Genomic DNA, 26867 nt, shown 5'->3' with positions numbered 1-26867 from the left:
ACCCCCTGCCAAGCAGGAAACACCCTCAAAGCATTCTTGACATATGCCTGTCAAGACTCTGCTTAAAGACCTCCAAAGAAGGAGACTCCACCACACTCCTTGGTAGCAAATTCCACTGCCGAACAGCTGAACATCGTTCTCTGCCATCATACCACATTCTATCGTTCTTACCTGGCCGAGTTCCTCATTAAGGTTTGAAGTCCTGGCCATTGCAGGTGTATCTGTTTCATGATAATACATATCTATGTCCTGAAAGCAAGGAGAAGTGAGGGTGCTTAAGTGCAAGCCTATAGATGCCTACACAGAAGTAAGTTCCAGTGAGTTCAAAGGGGCCTACTTCCAAGTGAGTGGGTAGAGGATTGCAGCCTCAATCAACATTTGAATCTAAAGTGTTCTTCTTCATGAAGTATTCTATTTTTATCTGCTTCGCCAATGGTTTATGCTGAGATTTCATTGCTGTTCTGCTCTATTTTACTAACACTCCCATACCCACCATTGCTCAGGAATGCTAAAAATCCAAACATCCAGTGCAGTTTTGAAATCTGTGTTTAAAAGCTGTGCAGTTTTTAAAGGTTCAGTCTACCTTCTTGATTCGAAATAGAATCTAATTGACTCCAAAAATACATTCAAAATTTGTTCATTGGTCTAAGGAACCACCATGCAAAATATGGGTTACCTACAAAATATAGTCAAGGAAGATGTCAACAATGTGTGATTTCTGCATATTAAAATCTCCTCTGATAAACTCTGAACAGCAGGAGAGACAGAGGGGTCCTTGAGTTTAATAAATTTGTGTTTCTTTTGCATATTGAATTTTTTTTTTCCTGGCAATTGAAAAAGCTACATTTTCTTTTGCATCGTGAAAGTTTAGAAAGTCTTCCATGCAGCCCGCTACCACCCAGGTTCTAGCTGTGGCTGCAAGAGATGAAGATTCTATATTTTCATGCATAGCTTTGCTTAAACAAATGTCAATCTTATTTATTCAGCATTTGTTTGATTTGCTTCCCTGCTTTTAAAATCCAAGTACTTACCCAGTTTATAAAAAGAGCCTGAGTAAACTTCACGACTTCCAGAGTCACCAACAGACTGATGGGAATGAGGTTGTTGTACAAGATTATGAAGGTGAGCAGGTTGTATCCAAAATTGCCTGGGATTGTTTCTGCAAGCCAACATGGAGAGCAGAGAGAGAGAGTGTGTGTGTCAGTAGAGAGGCAGGCATTGGGACGTGTGTGGGTGGTTTTGTTGTAGTTGTTGTTGTTTAAAAACAACCTTTATTGTGTACACTGCAGTACAATAAAGAACAGTAACAAAACAAATTGCTACAGATATCTCAAGTGCCATTGTTGCAGTATTCTGCTGGAAAGAAGTTATAAGCATTAAAATCAACGACTATCTGGCAAAGACCCTCCAAAACCCAGTGTGAGTAGCTGGAGGTTGTGAACTCTCAAGAGATTTTATTTGCGAAAGTTAGGAATGGAAACCACATAATCTCATAATGTCAGGATACTAGGTTTCTGAGTATCAAAGTGCTTTGAAGCCACCATGTTTATAATCCACATATAGTGAAATAGAAGCACATATCAACATGAGAAAAAAGTTGGAGAAAAGATCCAGAAGGATGATATAAACACTCCTGTTAAATAGAATTTATGTTCTGATTTACAGTTCCCAATAGTGCCAAAGGTTCCTAGGCGGCCAAAGAGAATTCCTAAATGCAAACACCTCTGAACTTTAGATTGTAAGAAATTCAGCTTCTGTAAATGGAGGGAAGCAAAGGTAGGATAACTTGAGTGAAGCGGCCTTTTCTTACATTGTATGCATGGACCAGGTGTTCATTTAAAGAGTCTTGTTTTACCATCAACTCTTGAAAAAGGTCTCTTCCCCACCTCCAGCTCTGATAATATGAAAAGAACACGACAGAGGCTGCTTGCACTGTCCTGGAGTTAATAATATGAGCTAACAATGCCCTCTGAAGGTTTTTTTACATGCTGTAACCTCAGATCCTGAGATAACAAACCCCCCTCTGCTGCCAAGTAATTGTTCTTTACAGCCACGACGAACTTCACAACAACTGCACAAAATAGCCAGCTAACTCATGATGACGGCTAAGAAAGGGAAAATGCCTCTGGCAGTTTGCTTCTGATTCAGAGCTGCCTCAGATTCACCCTTGCACATGTTGACAAAATACAAGGAGGCACCTTTTAAAGCACTGTGCAAACCGATCCCAAAACATAGCCCTGCTTTCCACAAATGCATCTCAGAAGAGAACAGCAGCTACACACTTACAACCTGCACTGCAAGGCAATAACAGGGTGCAACTGTACCGTAATCCAAGTAAATGCATGCTTCTATTTCCACATGTGTGTTACCTGCTTAACAGCAACACAGAAGAATATGAGGATGTGCAATGGATAAACTGGCATGGGAAGGAGGGGGGCTTACCGTAACTCTTCCTCCATAGGAACACCGGAAACTGCCTTATACTGAGTCAGACCACTGGTCCATCTAGCTAAGTAATGTCTCAACTGGCTGGCAGCAAACCTCCAGGGTTTCAGACAGGATTCTCTCCCAGTCATACCTGGAGATGCTGGGGATTGAACCTGGGACCTCCTGCATATAAAGCAGATGTTCTACCACTGAGCTGTGGCCCTTCCCTTAGCAATTCTCCTCCTTTTCACTCAGAAGGCTTATTTCCAGGGGCTGGAGGAAAAGCAAAGGAGCATGGCGTTGTAGGAAAAACAAGCCAGAAGGCGAAAATCACCTTTCCCACACCAATTCTTCCCTGCAAACGCTGCCTCTGCATTATCATCCCATGGCAAATATGGAGATGGGAACTCATCCTTCCACCCTTCATCACTGCCTCTTCTACACATCTAATATAAGAGCATAAATTGTGCCTGCTGGATCAGGTCAATGGCCCATCTGGTCCAGCATCCTGTTCTCGCAGAGGCCAATCAGATGCCACATCCTGCACTTAAGGATCCTGTGCAGAGGAAATGTACAGGTGAAAGTCGGAAAATTAGAACATCGTCGAAAAGTGCATTTATTTCAGTACAGTGGAACTTCGGTTTATGAACACCTCGGTTTACGGATTTTCAGTTTACGAACGCCGCGGACCCATCTGGAACAGATTAATTCACTTTCCAATACTTTCAATGGGAAAGTTCGCTTCAGTTTATGAACGCTTCAGTTTATGAACAGACTTCCGGAACCAATTACACCCATGCTTTGAGTTAAGTACGCTTCAGGTTGAGTACTCAGCGGACCCGTCTGGAACGGATTAATCCACTTTCCATTACTTTCAATGGGAAAGTTCACTTCAGTTTATGAATAGACTTCCGGAACCAATTGTGTTCATAAACCGAGGTACCACTGTAATGCAACTTAAAAGGTGAAACCAATATATGAGATAGATGCATGACATGCAAAGCAAGATATGTCAAGCCTTTATTTGTTGTAATTGTAATTATTTGTCATTAGGCGGGTCAATTATAAATGGAATGTAATTAATGAAATCTAATAGTGATGTTTATTTTTGTTTATTTTTGTATTATTGTAACTATTTGTTTTATTACTGTGGAATTTCCAAAAGAAAGCATTTGCAAAAATTAAAAGAAAAAGAAAAATTTATAAATTGTACCGGCATTACTGAAATAAATGCACTTTTCAATTATATTATAATTTTCCGAGGTTCACCTGTACCATCCTGCTTACCCTTCTCCTCCCACCATTTGTCTTGTTCTAATTCTTGCAGTTATATTTTTAAAGGGCAGAGAGGTGGAGTGAGCAGCCAGACGCCATTAGAATGGAAAGAGCCTTCCACGAAGAAGCCACGCCATCCAGGGGCGTACCCAGGATCAAAACTGGGGGGGGGGGAACCATGGTCGTTCAGGGGCAGGGCCAAGGCATGGGAGGGGAGGGGCCACAAAGTGGGAACATAAGAGGGGCTACAGGGCCAGTGGGCCCGACGACATCGTGGTGGCGGCGGCGGCGGCCACCTTGTGCTTCTGGGGCTGGCAGCGTCGGCGGCTACCCTGCTTGGCTGGAGAGGACGGGAGGGTCGGGCAGGCAAGAGGGGGTGGCAGGGTGGACGAGGGCGAGGCGAGGCACGGCCACAGCCATGACGGCTCCGAGGCGTTGCTGCATATCAGCATAATATTTCAACCATGTCATGGGTTCAAGCCCCACCTTAGGAAAAAATCCTGCATTGCAGGGGGTTGGACTAGGTGACCCAATGTGGTCCCTTCCGACTACAATTCTATGATTCTATTGATATATTACCATAGCATATGCATCATTCTGCTTTCTTGAATTGTTCTAGGCATAGCAGCCAACTCCTAGAGGTCTAGGTGCCCCCCCCCAATTACTGGTAAATACTGTATTTGAAAGAGTCATCCCCCCATGTTGATGGGCTTTCTATGTGGGGCTTATCTGCCCCCCCTCCAGTATTTTATTAAGGATGGAAGAGGGAGGGAAGGAAGGAAGAAATAGAGAGAGGGATAACTCATATTTGTGGGTGCCTCTGGGTGACGCTGTGATGCTGGAACTCTGCAGCAAGAGGAAGATACCGGTACACCTGTACAGGAGCCTTGTAAGCAGCTTTCTCTCTGCTTGATTTACAGCAGGCACGTCCAACAGGTAGACTGTGATCTACCAGTAGATCACTGGATGTCTGTGGTAGATCACTGCTAGATCACTGGCACCCCTAAAAAAAGCTCACCCAAAATTTTCCTCCTCTCTAAAAAAAGCTGAACTATGACCTGAAGCCCTAAACAAAAATGGGCCTCCCTCCCTCCTAAAAGAAGCTCAACAAGTTTGACCTAAAGCCCCCAAAACAGAGCTTCCCTTCCTTAAAAAAACTCAACAGCTTTGACCTGAACCCCCCAAAAGGGGGTAGATCACTTCCAGTTTTTAACTCTGTGAGTAGATCAGAGTCTCTTGGGAGGTGGCCACTCCTGATTTACAGTATACAGATGCAGGAGGAGGGGCAGACTGGAACACCACTGCTTTTTATAAACATCACTGTGTCTATCAAAGCTACAGCCCCCCCTTTTTCCTATTCACTTCCTTTAAGCCTTGCAGAGCCACCTTAGTCAAATTGAATCCTCTGCACCCTCATTAAATCATCAATAGAACTCTTAATGCGATCCCTGAATGCTCATTAACAACTCCCATTGAAATACAATAGGGTGAAGTGGTGAGCTATCAAATCTTGCCTGAAGGGGGATATCTGCTCCATTGTCTTAACTGCTTAACTACCGGTAGCCACTTTGCTTTATTTATTTGATGTGTTTTTATTACAGCTGTGTTCCCGCCCCCTGCCCCCAGCAAGCGGAGACCGAGCTGCTCTCGCTAAAGCAAAGCCCTTTCCACTTCAGTTTTTGGAGGGGAAAAGTGCTGGTTATGGTCTGTAAAATACATTAATTTTTTGCTTGGGGGGGGGCAGCTGCCCCCCCTGCCTACGCCCATGACGCCATCAAAGCCAGCCCAACAAGGAATGCTTGCAGAGCCCTACAAGTCATTGGTGAGAGCTGATGCCCTCCTCCAAGGAGATGAAGAGCTTTCTCTCAGCATGTCCACCCAAAGGGCAAAGCATCAGAAACAACAGATGATAGCTGAGAAAAGCAACTCAGAAGGACAATTGCCACCAGTAACGGCATTGCTCACACTATTCAAAAGGCATGCATTTATTGCTGTGGTGTAGTGGTGGTGGTTTTCTTATAAGCATTTCCAGCATGAGATAGCAGCCAGAATGCACTTTAAGAACCTGCGACCCACTTTTCAGCTCACTGTGAAACGCAATCAGTAAGATCTACAAACCACTGGTGTGCACACATTTGCACTTAAGCCTCCTTAATGCCACTGGAGGGGAGGGGAGGGGAATAGGCAAAATCCCAGTAAGTGCACCTTTAGGGAAGGCAGAGGGAACACACATTCCACGCTTCATCAAGAGCAGCTGTAATACTGACATCATGGCATCACCACAACTCTCTTTATCAAACCCATGCAATGAACAGTTCTAAGGATCTTGTGATCTGGGTGCCAAATGGCTGCAAACCAGGATTTCAATAGAGCCAAACAATGGAAAAAATCTGAAAGATTTAAACCTCTCCTTATACTATAAAAAATTGTGGGCTTTAGCTATAGCAGACATTAAAATGCATAAGCTACAAATACACGGGGGTCTTCTGCAAAGTGACCAGGAATGCATCCAAGGCTAAAAGAGACACCCTTCTTACGATTTCAGTTTTACTCCAGTGAATTTCACAATAACCCTGTCCCCACCACTGACGCTTCCTTCTCTCCTCCGTCTTCACCTGTTGAAACCTGGAACAGTGCCCTATGCTGGCCCCAAACCATTTCTGGATCATTGGCCCTGAAACACAAATGCCTTCCTTTCCCTCCCCCTTTTCTGTCCAGCAACGTCTATTGTCTTCCCAGCCTTTTGTACGTCGGTTCCAACTAAACCTGCTAAAGGGAGGTAAACAGGACCAGGAGGAAGCAAAACACAACCCTGCCCTTGTATACATAACACTGCAAAATGATCTCCGTAAGCAGCTGAGACAATAAGGGCAGGTGTTTTTCCCTTGGCTCCAATGCACAGCTGCTTCTTTCAGGCTGAAAGACCAAGGGAAACACCTGGGAGGGCAAGTGAGCACAATATGGGAGTCCGTAGACAGAACATATTTGTTAAACTGTACGGAGGTTAAGGTGAGTACCTGAGCTTACCAATGCATGGCCAAATGTGCAAGAGCGTTAGGCCAGATCTGCACCATACATTTAAAGCACTGTGGTGCCACTTGAAACAGTCATGTCTTCCCCCAAAGGATCCTGGGAAGTGCAGTTTGTTAAGGGTGCCAATCATTGTTAAGAGAGCCCTGCTCCTCTCAGAGCTACAACTCAACAACAATTTCCTGGGGAAAGGGACTGTTAAATTGCTCTGGGGATTGTAGCTCCGTGAGGTGAATAGGGGTCTCTGTGTGCTACTCTGGTTCGCCAGAAGCAGCTTTGTCATGCTGGCCACATGACCTGGAAGCTGTACGCCGGCTCCCTCGGCCAATAAAGTGAGATGAGCGCCACAACCCCAGAGTCGGTCATGACTGGACCTAATGGTCAGGGGTCCTTTTACCAACACTCAGAACCCTAAATAAATTACAGTTCCCATTGTACTTTGGGGGAAGCCATGGCTGTTTAAAGTGGCATCATGGTGCTTCAAATGTGTGGTGCGGATGTGGTCTTAATTGTTCTCTTAAAGCAACAGTGTTTTTGTTTCTGGAATAAGAGGATCACACACAGAGAGACAAACATAGATCCTGATCTTGCTTACTGTTTGAGCCGAAGTACCAAATGACTTCTCCATGTGTTCTGTTCCATAGTAAGGCACCCACAGAACTCACTAGAGCCATGACGAGCAGGATGCAAAACAAAATGAGAATCTGCATATTGGTCACTTTCTCCACATTTGATCTCTTCAGGGGAGCTTTGGTTGAATTCTGGAAAGGAACAGCCAGAGAAGCGGAATCAATTCACCGAGCTCATAATATAAGAGCCAGAGGAACACCTGAAGCTGTGTTATATACCATCTAGCCCCATGCTGCCTGCACTGCTTCGCCTGGATTTCAGACAGGAACTTTCCCCAGAAATACAAGGAGATGCTGGAGAAGACTGTACCTGGTAGTCCCTCTCCTGCAGAGTGCAATGATCAGTTGGGTACAGAAGAGACGAGACTATTATTTAGTCCCAGGTTATACAGGGCTTTGTACACCTTGAACTTATCCTGGCATCTGATTTGCAGCAAGTGTAATTCTTTCAGCGAAACAGGATGGCAATGGTAATCTTTCATTGGTGGTTTTTAAATAGAGGTTAGGTGGCCATTCTTTAGCTGTAATTCCTGAAATGCAGGGGGTTGGGCTAGATGACCCTTAGGTTCCCTTACAACACTACAGTTCTATGATTTTAATATGCCCCAGTGTGAAGAATCAACAAACATTCTCACTTCTTCCTTCCCTTGGGCAGTCAGGTCTTAACTCGCCCCTGGGGAAAGTGAGGTGAGGCTACCGTTAGGAAATAAATCTTTGCAAGCTTCATTCAAGTGGCCCATGTTAAATATCCACCTGTATTTTAATTGTATCTGTATTGCTCTTTTCACTGCTTATATTGGATTTTTATTGTATCACAATTCAGATTCCAGAGAATTCAAATTGCAAGTGCAGTAAAATACAATATATAAGAAGTAAAAGAAGCAGTGAAAATACAATTAAAAATTAGCACAGCACATTACAACTGCTAGGCAGGGAAAAATAATGAACCTCAGCAACTTTCAAGTGGCCTATGTGGGGTGGGAAGTTTGGGAACCACTGTGCTAGAGGAGTGGTGTTTATCCTCCCTAGAAGTCTTCCGCTTTGTAAGAATTAAATCCTTTAGTGTGGCAGCACTTGCACTTTCGAACTCCCAGCCTACTGATGTCAAGCAGGTGCCTTCACTGTATTCTTTTTTGGCTCCTGCTAAAAAACATTCCTGTTTAGACAACCCTACCTAGATATTTAGGGACCCAGGTGGCGCTGTGGTTAAACCACTGAGCCTAGGGCTTGCTGATCAGAAGGTCGGCGGTTCGAATCCCTGTGACGGGGTGAGCTCCCGTTGCTTGGTCCCAGCTCCTGCCAACCTAGCAGTTCGAAAGCACGTCAAAATGCAAATAGATAAATAGGAACCGCTACAGCGGGAAGGTAAACGGCGTTTCCATGTGCTGCTCTGGTTTGCCAGAAGCGGCTTTGTCATGCTGGCCACATGACCTGGAAGCTGTACGCCGGCTCCCTCGGCCAATAATGCGAGATGAGCGCGCAACCCCAGAGTCGGTCACGACTGGACCTAATGGTCAGAGGCCCCTTTACCTTTACCTACCTAGATATTTAGAAAGTTGATAGGAGCTTTAATCTGTTTTTAAGTTTTTTTTTATTTTAACTTTTTGAAAGTCTTAAATTAATGTTGTTAATGCTTCTTGTAGATAAATTCACTGTTTTATCTTTTTGGTAATACAGTACACTATCTATCTATCTATGTTTAAGAAATAAGTGAAGATGAAAAACTGGCAAAGCTACTCTTTGCTAATGGAAAGCAAACTTTACCTGCATAAGTTTCGTATCGTGTCCTGTGTAGACAACAATTCCTAAAACCCACTGAGTGTTCCTTATCTGTGCACCTCTTAGTAAGATCTGGTCAGGTCCAATCGGAACTGGACTAAGGATAAAGAAGGAGAAAAAGGTTGGAGGGAGAAACAACAACATAGTCCAAAAAACAAGATGCACCAAAAAGATGTTCTTAAAATTCAAAATAAAATAAGAAAGGTGCAGGCCGAATTTTGCATTGCAGTTCCCCAACCAAGTAATATGTACTGTACAAAGACGTGCGTACTAGGTAAAGTATGCAAAAGATGCAAAAAATGTGTTTTCTTAGGGGATTTTTTTTAAATAGAAGAACGTATTAGGCTAATTTTCATGCAAATATGTGTATAATAAAAGAAACCTGCATTGAAATGCTGGTGAATTTTCATGAGGACATTTAAAAAAATCAAATTAATGTGGAAATATGGAGAACTGAATTTCATATTGGAAAAACAAGAAAATGAGAGAAAACAAAACGGACAGGTACATCCATCCCTACCAGAGGCACACCTGGGCAACGACCCACAATCCCATGTGATCCTATTCCCTCATGCATACAGAGCCAGCCCCTCTTCCCAGCTCCCTTCAAGTGTGCACAGCCGTGCACGGGGGAGAGAAGACCTTTGTGAGAGAGGCCCGGTATCCTGGAGCAAAGCGTAGGCACATGGGGTGTGTGGGGGAATGTGCATTAAACATGGCAATAGCTATGCTTCTATCCAAGGAATACCTTTGGCCATCTAAACGCAGGTTTCCCGTGAAGTCGTACAAGTGACGGTTGGGCCCGTCGCACTCTATCTTCCCAGTCGTTTTCATCACTTCTTCTTTTGACTGGAGGCAAGCAGTCTGGGTCAAACCCTGCAAAGGACCAGTCCACAGGCACAGTCAGCAACTAAACTCTTCTCTTCTCACGAATGAGCACAGGACTACATCACATGGTGCCCCTCCAGAAACTGTTGGGACTTCAGCACTCCCACGAGCCCCGACTGTTGGCCATGTTGGCTGGAGCTGATGGGAATCGGGCAACATCTGGGGGCAGCACGCTAGCTACCCCGGAATCAGGGGCCTATCATGTAAAGCTGCCTGCCTTACACTGCGTTGAGACTCTCCTGGTTCTGCTCTGATTAGAGGTATCGTTCCCACAGTGCCAAGCTGTGGAAAATGCGGGTGCTGCTGTGATGCAGCTCAGACATCTATCTCATTTAAATAATAAAAAAGGGACAAAACCGTCTGCAGCAGCATCTTAAATAATTATTCCCTGCCCCAATTGATTTTTTACAACCCCCTTGAAAGTTGCTTGGGATGACCGAAGGAGAGGCACATTCCAGGCCAGGCATCCCCAAACTGCGGCCCTCCAAATGTTTTGGCCTACAAGTCCCATGATCCCTAGCTAACAGGACCAGTGGTCGGGGATGATGGGAATTGTAGTCCAAAACATCTGGAGGGCCGAAGTTTGGGGGTGCCTGTTCTAGACCATAGTTTTGAAGGAGCCATAATACAGTATTAAAGCATGCAGAAGGTCCTGTCGTTTCTCTCCAGCTAAAAGGATGAGGTTAGCAGATGACGACAGCTCTGCCTGGAAAGCCACTGCCAATCACTGTGGACCAGACAAAGGACCTGTGGCCCTCTAGCCATTATCTGTCTCCATCTCCCACCAGCCTCAAAAAGCATAGTCGATGGTCAAGGATGGTGAGAGCTGTAGTGGAATGGCATCTGGAGGGCCAAAGATTCCCCCAGTCCTGATGTAGACAATACTGGACAAGACAGATCACATCTGACTTTGTATCAGGCAACTTCACCTGTTCCTAAGCCTGTGACTACAACCCTGGAGAGGAAGTCTCCAAGAATGCCTACCCATACCCCTTCTCAAAGTGTTGCAAGTGCTGTAGTTATGCTAAGCTGAGCAATGAGTACATATTTACATGGCTGCTATAATGAACAACCAATATTCAGACATGCAGTAGCAAGCCTCTTGTTCCAACGAATATTTCTGCTATTCCTATTTGTCATTTCCCCCGACTTTTCAAAAAAATCGAAAGATTTGTGTTTGGGTTTTTTTACCTGCCGTATTTTAAGGTTAGTCTCGCCATCGAGGTTAGATGTTTCAATATAGCACATCGCCTGAGGTTCACTGTAAAAGTACAGCAACATGTTATATATCATACACACCATGCTTAAGAAGCAACCTCTAAAAAGAAAGGTGCCTGCAAAATAATTAAGTAAGAATTAAAGGTACACTGGCTCAACACACAATAATTCAAGCAGTGATTTCCCCCAAAACTGTTAATTGAATTTGTGGTGTTGTGTTTTTTTTTTTTTTTAAAAAGAAACTCTACCATAAGGATTTTTATTTTTTTTAGTATGCAAACAGCGCAAAAAATTAATGCAATGCAGGCTTTATACAAAATCAGGAAACACAGCACCTTCAGAACATGCAGACTCTGGTAAACTGAGGCTACTTAAATAAATAAATAAACAAACAAACAAATAAATAAATCCTATGCACCACGGGAAAAACTGATGTTACCAAAAGCAATCCTTTGCAGAAATGTCCAGCACAAATAGAATTAAGGGACATTGGCCACTCTGCCACATGCAGCATCAATTTATGTAGCAGTGTAGCAGAACCCACTTCCAGCATAATAACACTGTTCTAGGAACACCTGTATGGAGAAACCACAGAAGCAAAACAAATTATGTGGTTCATTCCCCTGCAGTGCAATCCGCCTTGAGGACCAACGGATGGAATGAGAAGGAACCATGTCATCCTCTCAGCCCACCTGGTTTCTCCATTCAGACCTTACTTGCAATGGTAAGGGCACAAGGAATTGAGCCTCATGTATCTGTGCCAATATGTAAAAGATGAAAGTATCTTTCACGGAACACGGGAAGTTAGCTGCTTGCTCTTTACCTAATAGGAAAGGGTTAATGGGAAAGCATGCAATTCTGCAGAATATTAAACTTCAAACTATGGTTTGATGCGCTCACTTGTTCCAAAGTTAGTAACCATAGGTTTTCCCAGTGAACAGGAAACTATGGTTAATTAGAGGCTTCCTGGTTCAACTGCAGCTCTCACTCAGAGGAAGGAATAGGGGGGGGGGTTGTATACAGTGGTGCCTCACAAGACAAATTTAATTCGTTCCGCGAGTCGATTCGTTTTGCGAAAAAATCGTCTTGCGAATCGCGGTTTCCCATAGGAATGCATTGAAATTTCTTTTCTTGCCCATAGGAACGCATTAATTAAATTTCAATGCATTCCTATGGGAAACCATGATTCGCAAGGCGAATTTTTCACAAAACAAATTCGTCTTGCGAGTCACCAACCATCAGATTGCAAGATGCATTCGTCTTGCGAAAAATCCGTCTTGCAGGGAATTCGTCTTGCGAGGTACCACTGTATTTGCATGTCAGCTTAACAGGATTGTCCAAATGCAACCAGTGTGCTGCTCTAGTGCACATTCAGATGCTGCCCCTATGAGTTGAAGGCGGCTGCGTGTTACCAATTCAGGGAAGGGAGAAAGGAAGGCCGTCCCATATTGTCTGAATTTCCTTAAGCGCAAATATTGTTTCTTTAAAAGCCTCAGTTTAGCAGAAGCACCATTTCACACCCACTCAGCATATCTGACCTGGTAGATAAAATGATCATGTCTGCTGGGAGGTGCTGCCCATTGGTGACCTTCACAAAGTCTCCCACTGCCACCTGTTGAGCCAGGGGCAGGAGTACAGCAGCATGAAAAGAGAGAAAACGAACAGAGAGAAAGACAAGAGCCCATCCATACGGTTAGTTAGTCGATCCTCCATCCCAAGAGAAGCGGTGTGTTATAATGGGCATTCACAGTTTGGAGGGGAGCCCATTCGCTGCAGTGACAGGAGTCTGGGGTCTCTGCTTCTTGCCAACCAGCAATGCCTCCTGAGTGGAAGTGGCAAAAGGGGGGCATTGATGCAATGGCATCAGAGCACAGGTCCTCGAAACAGAGGAGGGGAAAGGGCTGCATCCAGGGACTCAACCAGAAAGAGGGAGTTGGGGAGAAAATAGAGCAGACATAGAATAGACAGGGACACCAGGAGTAAAGGATTGCATGGCTGACTCTGCCCTTTTCTTTTCCTGGTTTTATCTGCCAGCGGTGTATCAGGCTAAATCCAGTGGTCTTCAATGGCCTATAAGCAGCATAACCGCATGAAGGGTTGTAACCTGAGTGAATGGTCCTATCACTAAGTCAAAGGTTTTCATCCTTTTATTCCAATTCACTTTACCCAACAAAGGTGTTCCAAGTTTTGCTTCCTTCGATGTTTTAAAACATATTCCTCTTTTCAGGGTGAAGCATATTAAAGCAGCCTGAGTTTTGTTTCCTTCTCACTTTCATTTGCAAATTTGCTCCTAGTTTACATAATGTGGCAGCTACATCGTACCAACGGAAGGGTGATACATGTTCTGAGTGAAATGAAATGTGCCCCTTCTTCATCTGCTTATTTTAAGTAGTCTGCACTCTAGAATAAAATACAATGTATTCAAATTTGGCAAGGAACTGAATGACAATATTGTCCCCTATCATCCTTCCTGGCTTTCAGGATGTTTACTAATGTATTAATGCTGTGCAAATGCTGTCTTACATATTTAATTTCATGATCTGCCTCAGTGACTCTCTTTTTCCCCGCCCAAAGGTTTTAAGACAGTCATTATTAACTAGGGCTCTGCAAGCTCCGCCCCATTCCACCCCAACCCAATTTTGGGCTGAATTTGGAGATTTAGCCCCGATTCACCCACAAACAAATCAACCCAGACGCAACCCAAATCCAGAAATACACACCTGTATTTTTCTACTCCAATAATTAACCAACATGGTCCCACTGAGCATGCTCCAGCACTCAATGAGGTGTTTTAGTTGTGGGTTTTCTGTTTGTACTTCTAGAAAGCTTAGTGTTCCCCCAGTCATCCCCCCCTTTTTTCATGTATGGGTGACGCCATTTTGGCTGCATAAGGACCCACCACTTGGAAAATAAACCAACCCCTGCTACATAGGACTCTGAACTTGTTTTACCAGGGCTCCTTTTTAAGTGTGGTTCATCTCCTCTCTGTTTCCATAAACAATGAGTGAAACATCTATGTCAAGCAAGAAGATATGTATTTATGTTACACAACTAGTAATCATTCCTTGCTTGGGATTTAAAATGGGAGAGCACATATGACCTGAGAAACACTAAGAATTGCTCTGTGAAGATATATGAACTAAGAACCTTGAGCTCCCATTCTTAGAACCCCAATGGAGATCAAAATTATGAGTTCATTACAACATTTAAAAAGTATCTAATTCGCAAAACATCTTAAACGTAGTTCTTACCTCTTTCCACATAATATTCTGCCACATCCCATTTCTTAAAACTGGAAGAACAAGGAAAAAAATAAAACTGCATCTTTCTTTCTCTCTCTTAAAAAAAAAAGAAATTATCACATATTAATGTGTTCCCTATCACTGATCGGTCTATGAGTCATTGTTTACTCTAAAAAGAAAGTAGAGGGGGGAGGCTCAGAAGACCCTGACATCTCCCCAAAATGCTCTACAAGCAAGTTTTAATGCTACAGCTTTCTTTTTTCATCGGGTTGGCAACTGGGGGTCAAGCAGAACTCCCCCATGGACCAGATTTGTTCTAGCAGTTGCTGAAACAATCCCAAATTCTTCCATTAATGTGAAGTTCTAAGTGGCCGCATTTGTATGGTTTAGCATTGTGAGAATAAGCCTAGCTTATCCCCGCCCCTGCAACTCCCCATGTCTTTGTCAGTGTGACTACGAAAAGCACATTGGAAACTTCCAGTTTAGAACTAACCACAGTTCGTATGTCCTCCATACATCCACCGAAAAATTAAGACAGCTTCATAAACTATGGGTTGAAGCTGGCTTCTTCCCATTAACCATCGTTAAAATGAACCATAGTCTGGCCTTGCTTGCACATGCTAAACCATGACTAAGGCTATCCATGGTTAATGTTAGCAATCGTCTATAAAACTTAGTTAAAGCTGAGGCATCACACAATCACTTAAACCTCACAAATACATCACAAAACAGTTAACTACACCAGCAAGAGGAGCTGAGTCTTGAGAGTGGCTTGACTATTTTGCTGTTCTTCACTAGTGACTCTGTAGTTTTGGGATAATGACAACTCCTTAGCCATAGTTAAGGAGGAGGCCCAGTCGATGTGTAACACTAAACCAAGATTAATGTTAGCCAAGGTTGACAAACCAACTAAAAACTTTGGTTAGTGAGTAACCTTTCACAATATTTCACAAACCATACTTAGGTAGCCAGGGTAGGTTCACACATAACATTGAGCCATGGTTTAGCGTTATGTGTATACCAGACCCAGAAAGCTATAGTTGATTTAAAAAATCACAGGGGAAAGTTTCTGAATGCCAGATCCAAGCTGCACCAGAGGAGGAGGAGGCCCAGAAGGGGAGGAGGCTTGTTCTCATAACAAGCTCAAGATAACCTGTCATTATTTCAGATAAATCTACAACATTAAAAAGAGGGGAGGGGAATGGGCACTGAATTTTGACCCATAAAGTACGCTTTAAATTAAAGAAAGAAAGAAAACCTGATGTTCTGCCAAAACCTCAGCAAAGTCAATACTGTGCATTTTAATTTAAAAACGGGAGCTTTCAAGTAATTGTATAAACCAGTGTAATTATTTCTCTCTCAGATATGGATTGCCACTGCTAAAATCACTTAAGGGAACGGATCTAAATATACTCAGGCAGCTCATCATATACAATATACGGTTCTATGCAATTATACACCACGGTGGTGCTTGAGACGAGTGCGGTGACTGCATTGTCACTGATTGCTCCAACCCAATTGATGCCTATTTGTACCTTTGTGTAATTAGAGGCAATGGGGCTGTGTGAAATGAGGCAGAACACGGCATTAATCACTCAGTCGAAATAAAGCATTTCTCATTTTCATTTATTTAGATTTGAATCTGCCATTGCCCATGACAATACAGCAAATAAGACAAAGGAACAGGAACACAAATGATGAATATAGCAATTAAAGCGGGATAAGGCACGTTCTTGCAGAATTGATAATGACGATAATGCAATGTTGTTTAGTGCCCCCTTGACGCAGTGTAATCAGGTACCACTTATAATAATTAGGCAAAAGGTAAAACTTCCCATCATTACTAATTACCAACATGTGGCATCTAAACAATTATATACTTCCTCCCAATTCTTTCTCCTGCAGGTTATATTGGAATTTAGTCATAAATCACAAATTATTGAAACCAAAATTAATCCTTGACCCACTTTGCACATCACAGTAAACCGTAGCTGCTGGCTTTCTATAAATGCTTTTATCTGGACAACAATTCCATTTCCTACTAACATATGGAAGGAAGGAAAAATGATCCTTAGCTTAGCGCTGCCTCCAAAAGTTCAAGTAAATCATGAGCAGTGAGCCAAAAACAAACCTTTGCTACAGATCGTGGTTTATTGAGAGCGAAATAAACCATAATCCCTAGTTTGGACATAATGCTAACCAACAGATCATACAGTAGTTTGTGACTTCTGCATACGAGTGGGATGGAGCAACACAGCCCAGCTCAGAACATGTGCAGTAAAACAATTAATGATGGTTTGCTGAAATGTGTGAACTGGGACATTCTCTAACCTCGCAGTTTACCTTTGAGATTGCCTTATGCAGTATATACCCACCTGACCACTCTGAACTTCAGAACCAGCACAGTTGCATTATATTAGTTCTGCATTTGTATGAAATCCATCTTTTAGTGTGGCAGCACCTACACCTTGGAGCTCCCCGCCTATTGCAATCAGATGGCCATCTTCACTACACTCTTTTTAGTGCCTGTTAAAAACAGGCAAGTTTATCCAGACATGCAGAATGCTGGCATGTGTTTGATTTTCCCCCCCTCATTGCCGATTTTAATTGTTGTTGTTTTCTACTGTTTTCAATAGTTGCTTTAACTGTCTTTTACTGATAATTTCATTTTTTCCTTTTCGTGAATCGCTTTGAGGGCTTGTATTTTTACAATCAAGCAGCATATACACTTCGTGAAATAAATGAAATAATAAATAAGACAATCAGGTTGTGACTCCCCCCCCCCGGTGTGCACTTTATTAAAAAATAAAAATAAAAGACAACCTTACCCACTGTTTTCTTTTTGTTCACCGTACTGTCAGCCTTGTGTCTTTTCTATTGGGAAGTCAAAGTACAAACATTTTAGTTGGAGAAACTCTGTGAAAAGTGATCTGTGCACCCAAAAGGCTAAAGCAAAGGAACCGAGAGACAAGACCATTTCTATTATGCTTGACATTTTCCTTAGTGTGCAAAATACAGAACTTTACCAGTTGCATCAAGTTCCAAAATGTACCAAGGCCTTCCAACTCTCTAATGGGCTGACCAGCAAATGCACACACAATGAATCTTTGTTCTTGCAAGGTGCTTTTGCTAAGAGCTCCACCTGCTTCCTATTATCCTGATAAGTCTTACAACACCTTGCAAGACAAGTTAATATCATTATCCCCATACTATAGAGAGTGGAATGAGGATGGGGGTGGGGGAGTCACTACTTTGTGGAGGCAACTGGGAAAAGTTCGCACCTTTGGCTTCAAATAGCTGGAAGGGGCCACAGGTCAGAGGCAGAGCATCCAATGCTTTGCATGCAGAAGGTCCCAGGTTCAAATCTTGGCACCGCCAGAGAACCCTGTGTGAAATCCTGAACAGCCACTGCCAGTCCCTGTAGAAGATACTGAACTAGATGGACAAATGGTCTAACTCAGTATAAAGCAGCTTCCTATGTTACTGCAAATGTAAATAGCCTTAAATATCCCCCCCCCAGGCCATAGTGCAACCAAGAACTGTAAAGCAAGACAGCGCTGGAAACTGTTATAAAACTAACAGATTACAGTAATTTTCACCCACCACTCTCAATAGCCCTCTTAGGGTGCATAGTATTTTCCAATCCTTATTCCATTTATCCACACAACAGCCCTATGATTTAGGTCAATAATGCTACTATTTTACAGATGGGAACCAAGGCGAAGATAAGGTAGGCTGCTAAAGGCCACCTAATAACTTCAATGAACCACTATCCGAATCCACTCTCCCATGTCTCCAGCATTATGGACCATTCCTGGCCTGTGTCTAGCAGGCAAACGTTTCCAAATTTAGCTCTTCTACCTTCTACCAACCAAGGGAGCGGCTTTGAGCCATGTCTAACGCATGGTATATTGAAACAAAATTTAAAAATTAAAATTCTTCCAATAGCACCTTTGTCATTGGTATATTGCTTCGCCTATACATTTTAGATAAAATGAAATAAAAATGCAACTTTGTGCCAGTAATTCCAAGACTGTGCAGACACTGTGGAGCCCTGAGCAGAAACTTCTGAAAGGACGGATTATTTCAGTGGCATAACTTCATCAGTGTTCGATAGAAACGGGGCTTTAAAGGTCTGTCTCAAGGTAAAGCTGAAATGTTTTGTCTGCAAAGAAATGCCAAATGAATTTGGCTAGGATCCAAAGGGACACATGGGGCGTTTCTGTCTGCACAGCGGCTTGAAAACCTCTTGTTGAGGAAGGCTCTGTTACAGCTACAGTTTCAATTCTCTTTGATGGATGTCTGTGATGAAGTGATTAGTTTTGTTTGCTGCACTTCTCTATCCATTTCCCCCCTCCAAATAAATTAGCTGAATTGTGGTTCCCAGGAGGTCACCTCCCTCCAGGCAACGTACAGGGCCAGGTCTGCTAAATTTTAGCACTACGACTGCACCACGTTAGGAACAAAGGAGGCTGCCTTATCAAAGGTCAGACAAGGCTTCTCTAACCCAGAGCGTCTAGATGTTTTGAACTACAACCAGCATAATGCCGGTGGTCAACAAAAGAGGTTTAAAGACTCTCTCAAGACGAATCTTTAAAAATGTAGTATAAACACTGACAACTGGGAAACACTGGCCTGCGAGCGCTTCAGTTGGAGAGCAGCCTTTACCAAAGGTGTCATCACTTGCACTTTGAAGAAGCTCAAGCTCAGGACGAAAGGGAGAAACATGCTAAGAGGAAGGCACGCTTGGCAAGTGATCACCAAAGAAGAAGCTACAAGTGATCACCAAAGAAGAAGAAACTACAACACCCATCAATCCCACACAGCAAACTCAATGGAATCAGATGATGGAAGTTGTAGTCCAAAGTTTCGGGACGATACCAGGTTGGGTAAGGCTGTCCACCTAGCAAAGCCTCATCTGTTCAGACCAGGCATCCCCAAACTTCGACCCTCCAGTTGTTTTGGACTACAATTCCCATCATCCCTGACCACTGGTCCTGTTAGCTAGGGATCATGGGAGTTGTAGGCCAAAACATCTGGAGGGCCGCAGTTTGGGGATGCCTGGTTCAGACTGACAAAAGCTCTCCAGGGTCTCAGGCAAAGGCCCTTCTCATCAACTGCAACCTGATCTATTTTTTAACTGGAGGCACCAGGATTGAACCTAGAACTTTCTACATACAAAGCGAGAGCTATTTTTCAGCCCTCCACCATGTCCCTGCAAACCATTATCTGGGCACCACGCATCAGGCTTGGTCACTGGCCACAGCAGTAAGTGCAAGTGATGAAACATTGCTCTGGGAGGCACTAAGAACTGGCAGCTCTAGCACCGATTTCTGGGGCAAGGTCGTACCCCGGTGGACCTGCTGTGGCCAAAAGATTCAGAAGCAGAGCGGCAACTGGAACACCTGAAAGCAGATGTGAAATGTGTGCACACTTTTGCATAGCAACTCACAGGGCAGGGTTCAACTAAGTTGTTCCGTAGCATGGAACAAGGTCCAAAAAAGCCACAGGGCTTTCCCCCTGTGCACCCCTTGCATTTGCTCTGGAGGGTTGGGGGGAAGCCCAGGACACGTTTAAGGGGTAAGCAGAGGGGACGAGAAAAGTCTTGTTGTCTAAGTGGACCTCTTTCCCCATGTGCACAAGTCCTTCAGAGCTTTGTTGAATCCCACCCACTTTTATGTTGTTGTATTTCAGATGTGTTGTCAGAACTTTGGTAATTAGGCAGGTCATATGTCAGATGGACTGCAAGAAGATCAAACCTATCCATTCTGAAGGAAATCAGCCCTGAGTGCTCACCGGAAGGACAGATCGTGAAGCTGAGGCTCCAATACTTTGGCCACCTCATGAGAAGAGAAGACTCCCTGGAAAAGACCCTGATGTTGGGAAAGATTGAGGGCACTAGGAGAAGGGGACGACAGAGAACGAGATGGTTGGACAGTGTTCTCGAAGCTACGAGCATGAGTTTGACCAAACTGCGGGAGGCAGTGGAAGACAGGAGTGCCTGGCGTGCTATGGTCCATGGGGTCACGAAGAGTCGGACATGACTAAACGTCTAAACAACAACAATGTCAGAGTTCATATAACCAAGCAGTGCTGTCCATTAAGACTACAGACCCTCATAGACTCACCTATCAGTAAATCCCACTGAACTCAGTTGGGCTTATCTCGGAATATAAAATTAAGCTTTGTAACAACAGAAGACCCCTGATGAATCAGAGGCCAGGTGCTCATCTAATCCAGTATCCGCTTACAGTCTGATGGAATGGCCACTTCTAGGTAGATGAGTTGAGAGAGAGAGTCAAAGGCCTGATTTCCTGCTCACCCTCTGCTCTTAGCACATTTGTTCTTCTTGTACGGTTTTGTAATGATTCTGGGTGCAATGGCAGGGTGGAATTAAATATCAGGAAACTACATAAATAACTAATATATCCTGATGCACAACTGGTGTCCTTTGAATGCAAGGTGTCCACAGGTGTCTCTATAGCAGGCATCCCCAAACTGCGGCCCTCCAGATGTTTTAGCCTACAACTCCCATGATCCCTAGCTAACAGGACCAGTGGTCAGGGATGATGTGAATTGTAGTCCAAAACATCTGGAGGGCCGAAGTTTGGGGATGCCTGCTCTATAGGCTCCTGCCCCATACACACAAATGTCTCTTGCATGGCACATCTAAGTTTCAAAGGATCGGAGGAACATTGGTTAGAAAAGACAGAGAAGTGCCTTATACTAAGTCAACCCATTGGCTCATCTAGCTCAGTGCTGCCTGCACTGACTGGCAGTGACTCTCCAGTATTTCAAAGAGGAGTCTCTCCCTGCCTGGAAATGCAAGGAATTGAACCTGGGACCTTCTGCATGCAAAACAGATGCTCTGCCACTGAGCTACGATGCTACCCCTCCAACAATAGATGATTGGCCTATTTCATCCAAATGCCCAACGTATACTCACATAGTCTTCAATAATCTCCTTGATGCCAGCAACCGTGAGAATAAATAGCAGTGGCACCAAGGTGGTATATCTTCCAGTTGGTGAGACATCTGGAATTTGCTGAAAAGGGGAAAAATAATTTTAATTTAAAAAAAGTTACTAGAACATGGCTATGACCAATGTTTTCTCCTACTGGGAAAGTACTGAGAGAGAAAAGCCAAAATTCCTGAGGCCATTTGCTAAATGAAAAGCAACTTCTGGAGTGAGGAACTTGTAGTTGAAAGGTGAGCAGGGAGGGTAATTTAAATCTATTCTTCACCTGCTGCTTCTCTACTCCAAATTGTGACCCTTTCTCTACCGCTTTTCTTCCGCGGGATTCCAAATACAGAAGGAAATATGGTCTGGTGGGGTGATTTAGAGTAGAGAACGACTGGGCAATGCAAGGGTGAAGCATCTCTTCCCCCTTGGTGCTTCTCCAGTCTAAATTCCCTTGTCTTGAACTTTTTGTTTCTAAAAACCAGTGTTATGGCTCTACAACACAAATGTGGTGCGATGCGTCACTAGCCTCTGAAACTAGGGCCTAACCTAGCAAGCTGCATTGAACTGCATGGGCTCAGGACTCAGATCTCTGTTAAGGGACACAAAGGGTGTGCAACACTGACCCCTTTCCACTGGCAAACAATACAAAGGCTCCTGACTGAAGCAACCCAGGATCATTTCAAATACACGCTGGCTTTCTCCTTTTGTGTGGTCAATAGGCCTCCGAGACCCTAAGCTGGAGAACACATCCTCCAGGTCTAGGTTTAGTTAAAGCTGCCCTTGGTTCCATCTCTGTTCTGATACTCTTACATATGGGGGTAGACAACATGTTAGCCTCCATCGTTGTTCAACTGGAACTCCCATCAGTCCCAGCCAGCATGGCCGAGGGTGATGGGAGTTGTAGTCCAGCAACATGAGGAAAGGCATGATGTTGGAAGCCCTTAGCACAGAACAGCAGCCTGAAAGCATTTGCTGTTAATCACTCCCATGGATTTTATGGAGCATGAGCATGTCATGCAATGATGGGGTCCACAGTTTGGAGGTTTCATCATTGCTGTAGGAAAGATATGCCCAGAACATTCATTTGTAATTATATTAAATGGAGTGACAAATGTGGTCAGTTTAATTTCGCAACAGAGGCCTACCTGCAGTAAGGCAATGAAGAGGAAGAAAGCATTAGCAGCTTTTCTGATCTGCTCATACAAGAATCGAGGTAGAAATGTCACCACGCTGTACTTGGCTGTGCTGTAAGTTTTCAGAAACAAAAAAGGAAATAAATGAAGACTTTGTTTAAATTGAGATGTCTAGCAAAGTAATAAAATACCCAGTATGATTACTGTAACACACAGCCAACAAATTGATTCAGTAACTGCAGCAGGGCCTTCTCAAGCAGGTCAGGCGCCCTGGCGCTGAGGCGCGGAGATTGCTCCGGCGCCCCCGTCCTCGCAGCACGCAGCATGGCTTCCGCGCAGCTTCGCCACGCAGCGCCACGCACCATCCGGGACTACACCTAGAGCCAGGCCTGAACTGCAGCAACATTGTATTCCATATATCAAAACTCTGCTGGTTTCCACAAATTCTGGAGACCTGATTATCAGAACCAGCAATGGTTTTTTTGTGATCCAAATGCAGTGGTACCTCTACTTACGAATAACTCTACTTACAAATGTTTCTACTTACGAATGGAGCTCCGTCCGCCATCTTGGATGCGGTTTAGATAGGATTTTTTTCTACTTACGAATTTTTAGATAGGGTTGCTTCGACTTACGAATTTTTTCTCCCAAGGCATTCCTATGGGATTCGACTTACACTTTTTTTCAACTTACGAATGTGCGTTCGGAACGCATCAAATTCATAAGTAGAGGTACCACTGTGCTCTGAAAATCTATTACTGTATTGATTTACAAGAAAACTTCAGTACCATGGACAGTTCTCTATGGATTGCATGCCATTAAGTCCTACTCGGAGTAAACTCACTGAAATTAATCAGAATCACAGAATTGTAAAGCTGGAAGGCAACCCATGTGTCATCCAGTCCAACCCCCTGCAATGCAGGAATCTCAGCAAAAACTGAAAATGGACCCAAGTTCACCATGACTTTTAATGATAATGGACCTTCTCTGAGTATGATTGGCACTGGATCGAACTCTATGAGATTATTTTAGCTTCAGGTTATGCTGCTGAAAATAGCACATCTGTGTCAAGTTCTCCCCTTCCACCTCTAAATAAATTGTATTGACATTGTATTGCCAATAACTTGTTTTTAAAGGAGCAAATAGTTTATTCTGCAAAGACACCCATGGTATTGTCATTAGCAGCTATAATGCTGCAGCATCATTATGGGTGGGAATGCATGGGGCATTGGAGCACAGATTAAAGCGCAGTAAGAGTAAAGAAGAGGAAGGAAAAGAATATACTGAGAAGAAGGTGCCAAGGAAATAAAATGGCATTGAAACAATGCAAATACATGTGCAATGAATATTTGTTTATGTATCATTTAACACAGTCGCACACAGCTTAATAAGATGGTCTCCAAGCAGTTTAAAGAACAAACATGCACAACACCACTCACCCTGCTAACACATGTCCATCACACCCAAATTCTGCCTTGCAATTCATCCACGCAAATCATCCAGTAACAACTACTTGTTCAATAGCACTCAACCCATTCTACTCCCACTAAACTTGTTAACAATTTAATATATCGCCTTCATCCATGCATGTTCCTGTACAACCAGGGTTCCCCGCTTCCTTCATCTGAAGACCAGCTCTGGAGCTGCATTCCACTCTGAGCACGGAGGGCATCGGACCCTCCTCTTAAGTGAAGAGGAATGCCTTGAAAGTGTGATCGCTCTAATCTGAGATTGCGCTCATTCCTTCTTATCTTCAGCCCTCCGTTTCCCTCCCAAATAGCACCAACGATTCTGCTGCATCATCTATAAATAACGAACAGGTGGGTTTGTTCTTCAGCTGATGTATGATATCTGAACCCTGGAAGAGAGGGAGGCACTTAAATGTTGTTATTTAAGGCACAGATTCATTTGTTTCCCTGCTTCATACTTGACACCCTCGACATATGCCAATTTCGCCAGCCTCCTTTACCAATGTAAGATCAGCTCTCCAAAGGAAGCTTCCCATGTGTTGTGGCTATACACACATACTTGGGCAGATGTTGTTCAGAGCACAAGCACAATCATTCCCCAGAGTATAAATGGAACTTTCCGTATCGCAGCACATAAAGACGCAATGATATCTAGCATACAATGATATCTAGCTAGCTGAATCATGGCAATGTAGAAGCTCTGTTTACAAAACAATAGGGGAAACCCATAAAAGAGAAATGCTGAGTGTTGGGGTGGCTAGTAATAAAGGCTATTAATACTGTAGTCAGCTTTATCCCACTGCTCATAGCTTCCCTCTCTATAGGAACTTCCAGTATCCAGCCTCTGATATCTCAGCGTTTTATCAGGCTGATATCAGATCAATCAGATTAGTATAATAGGGTGCTTAAAAGTATTTATTTAAATTATTAATGCCCCACTTTTTCTTCAAATGCCTCAAGGCAGTTTTTCAAAAATAGTAAACACACACACAAACTGCAAACAGCAATATATAAAAGGAATACAGTCATAACTTGGTTGACGAACGCCTTAGCTGTTGAACGTTTTGGCTTCCGAACGCCACAAACCCGTGAGTGTGTGTTCTGGTTTGCAAATGTTCTTTTGGAAGCCAAACATCTGGTAGGGCTTCTGCTGCTTCTGATTGGCTGCAGGAAACTTCTGCAGCCAATCGGAAGCCCCGCATTGGAAGTAGAACGTTTTGGAAGTCGAACGGACTTCCGGAACAGATTCCGTTTGACTTCCAAAGTACGACTGTAAAAAAGAATAAGAATAAAAGTCAGAAATAAAACAGTTTAAAACAGATGTGGGAAACATGTTTGGCCCTCTAGATGTTGTTGGACTACAATGCCCATCACCCTGACCATTCTTCATGCTCACTGGGGCTGATGGAAATTGGAGTCCAACATTGGGAGGGCTGCAAGTTCCAACTCACTGCATTAAACGATAATTCCTGTATTTTGTTGTTGTTTAGTCGTGTCCGACTCTTCGTGACCCCATGGACCATAGCACGCCAGGCACTCCTGTCTTGCACTGCCTCCCGCAGTTTTGTCAAACTCATGTTCGTAGCTTCGAGAACACTGTCCAACCATCTCGTCCTCTGCCGTCCCCTTCTCCTAGTGCCCTCAATCTTTCCCAACATCAGGGTCTTTTCCAAGGATTCTTCTCTTCTCATGAGGTGGCCAAAGTATTTGAGCCTCAGCTTCAGGATCTGTCCTTCCAGTGAGCACTCAGGGCTGATTTCCTTAAGAATGGATAGGTTTGATCTTCTTGCAGTCCATGGGACTCTCAAGAGTCTCCTCCAGCACCATAATTCAAAAGCATCAATTCTTCGGCGATCAGCCTTCTTTATGGTCCAGCTCTCACTTCCATACATCACTACTGGGAAAACCATAGCTTTAACTATACGGACCTTTGTAGGCAAGGTGATGTCTCTGCTTTTTAAGATGCTATCTAGGTTTGTCATTGCTTTTCTCCCAAGAAGCAGGCGTCTTTTAATTTCGTGACTGCTGTCACCATCTGCGGTGATCAAGGAGCCCAAGAAAGTAAAATCTCTCACTGCCTCCATTTCTTCCCCTTCTATTTGCCAGGAGGTGATGGGACCAGTGGCCATGATCTTGGTTTTTTTGATGTTGAGCTTCAGACCATATTTTGCGCTCTCCTCTTTCACCCTCATTAAAAGGTTCTTTAATTCCTCCTCACTTTCTGCCATCAAGGTTGTGTCATCTGCATATCTGAGGTTGTTGATATTTCTTCCGGCAATCTTAATTCCGGCTTGGGATTTATCTAGTCCAGCCTCTCGCATGATGAATTCTCCTGTATTTTACTAGCAATAATTTGCTCCATTTTCATAATCCATCCCTGGTTTAAAAGCAATTGCAATAGAAAGCTTCTTCTCTTTTAAGTAAAATGAAATATTATTAATGGTTTCATTATTTAAAAAAATTAACACGAAAGCAGCATTAAAAAAAACTAGTTATGCAATAAGAACTGCACATAGTTATGGCTGGCAAGGAATTAAAATCCAGTCTATACCAAGGGCCATGTCAATCATAATATTAAAATAGAAATGAAAAGCTGAATACTGTAGATCACTAGCAAGAAAGCTACATAGATTGTGAGTAACCTTAGGCAACCATGAGAGAAAAACTGCAAGGAAATCAGAACGAGGACATAAGTGTTGTGCTTAAAAAGTGGGGGAAATCTTAGATTAGAGACACAGGCCCATCTAGTCCAGCATCCTGTTCTCACAGTGGCCAACCAGATGCCTACAGGAATCCTGCATGGTACAACACTT

The 26867-nt window shown here is 43.5% G+C and overlaps 1 protein-coding gene across 9 annotated transcripts in view; it reads right to left on the bottom strand.

Moving 5' to 3' along the window:
• Positions 1 to 26867, bottom strand: part of ATP8A2 (ATPase phospholipid transporting 8A2) — a 325668-nt gene that overhangs the window by 245284 nt on the left and 53517 nt on the right. For 8 of the 9 annotated variants that reach the window (XM_060273823.2, XM_060273822.2, XM_088668267.1 and 5 more), the window contains 11 exons: positions 22598 to 22697; positions 21435 to 21533; positions 17317 to 17362; positions 14498 to 14538; positions 12785 to 12858; positions 11220 to 11289; positions 9889 to 10016; positions 9126 to 9237; positions 7328 to 7493; positions 1032 to 1159; positions 172 to 249 (listed from right to left, as the gene is read on the bottom strand). In XM_060273823.2, the coding sequence (XP_060129806.1) occupies positions 172 to 249; positions 1032 to 1159; positions 7328 to 7493; positions 9126 to 9237; positions 9889 to 10016; positions 11220 to 11289; positions 12785 to 12858; positions 14498 to 14538; positions 17317 to 17362; positions 21435 to 21533; positions 22598 to 22697 (1042 nt within the window). The remainder of the gene's footprint in view (positions 1 to 171; positions 250 to 1031; positions 1160 to 7327; positions 7494 to 9125; positions 9238 to 9888; positions 10017 to 11219; positions 11290 to 12784; positions 12859 to 14497; positions 14539 to 17316; positions 17363 to 21434; positions 21534 to 22597; positions 22698 to 26867) is intronic. The other variant, XM_088668270.1, reaches the window with a different exon arrangement.

Source organism: Zootoca vivipara, chromosome 4 (genome assembly GCF_965207765.1).
Source record: "Zootoca vivipara chromosome 4, rZooViv2.hap1.1, whole genome shotgun sequence".
NCBI classification, from domain to species: domain Eukaryota; kingdom Metazoa; phylum Chordata; class Lepidosauria; order Squamata; family Lacertidae; genus Zootoca; species Zootoca vivipara.
Note: the sequence above shows the minus strand (reverse complement) of the source record. Positions and strands in the feature narration are given on the sequence as shown.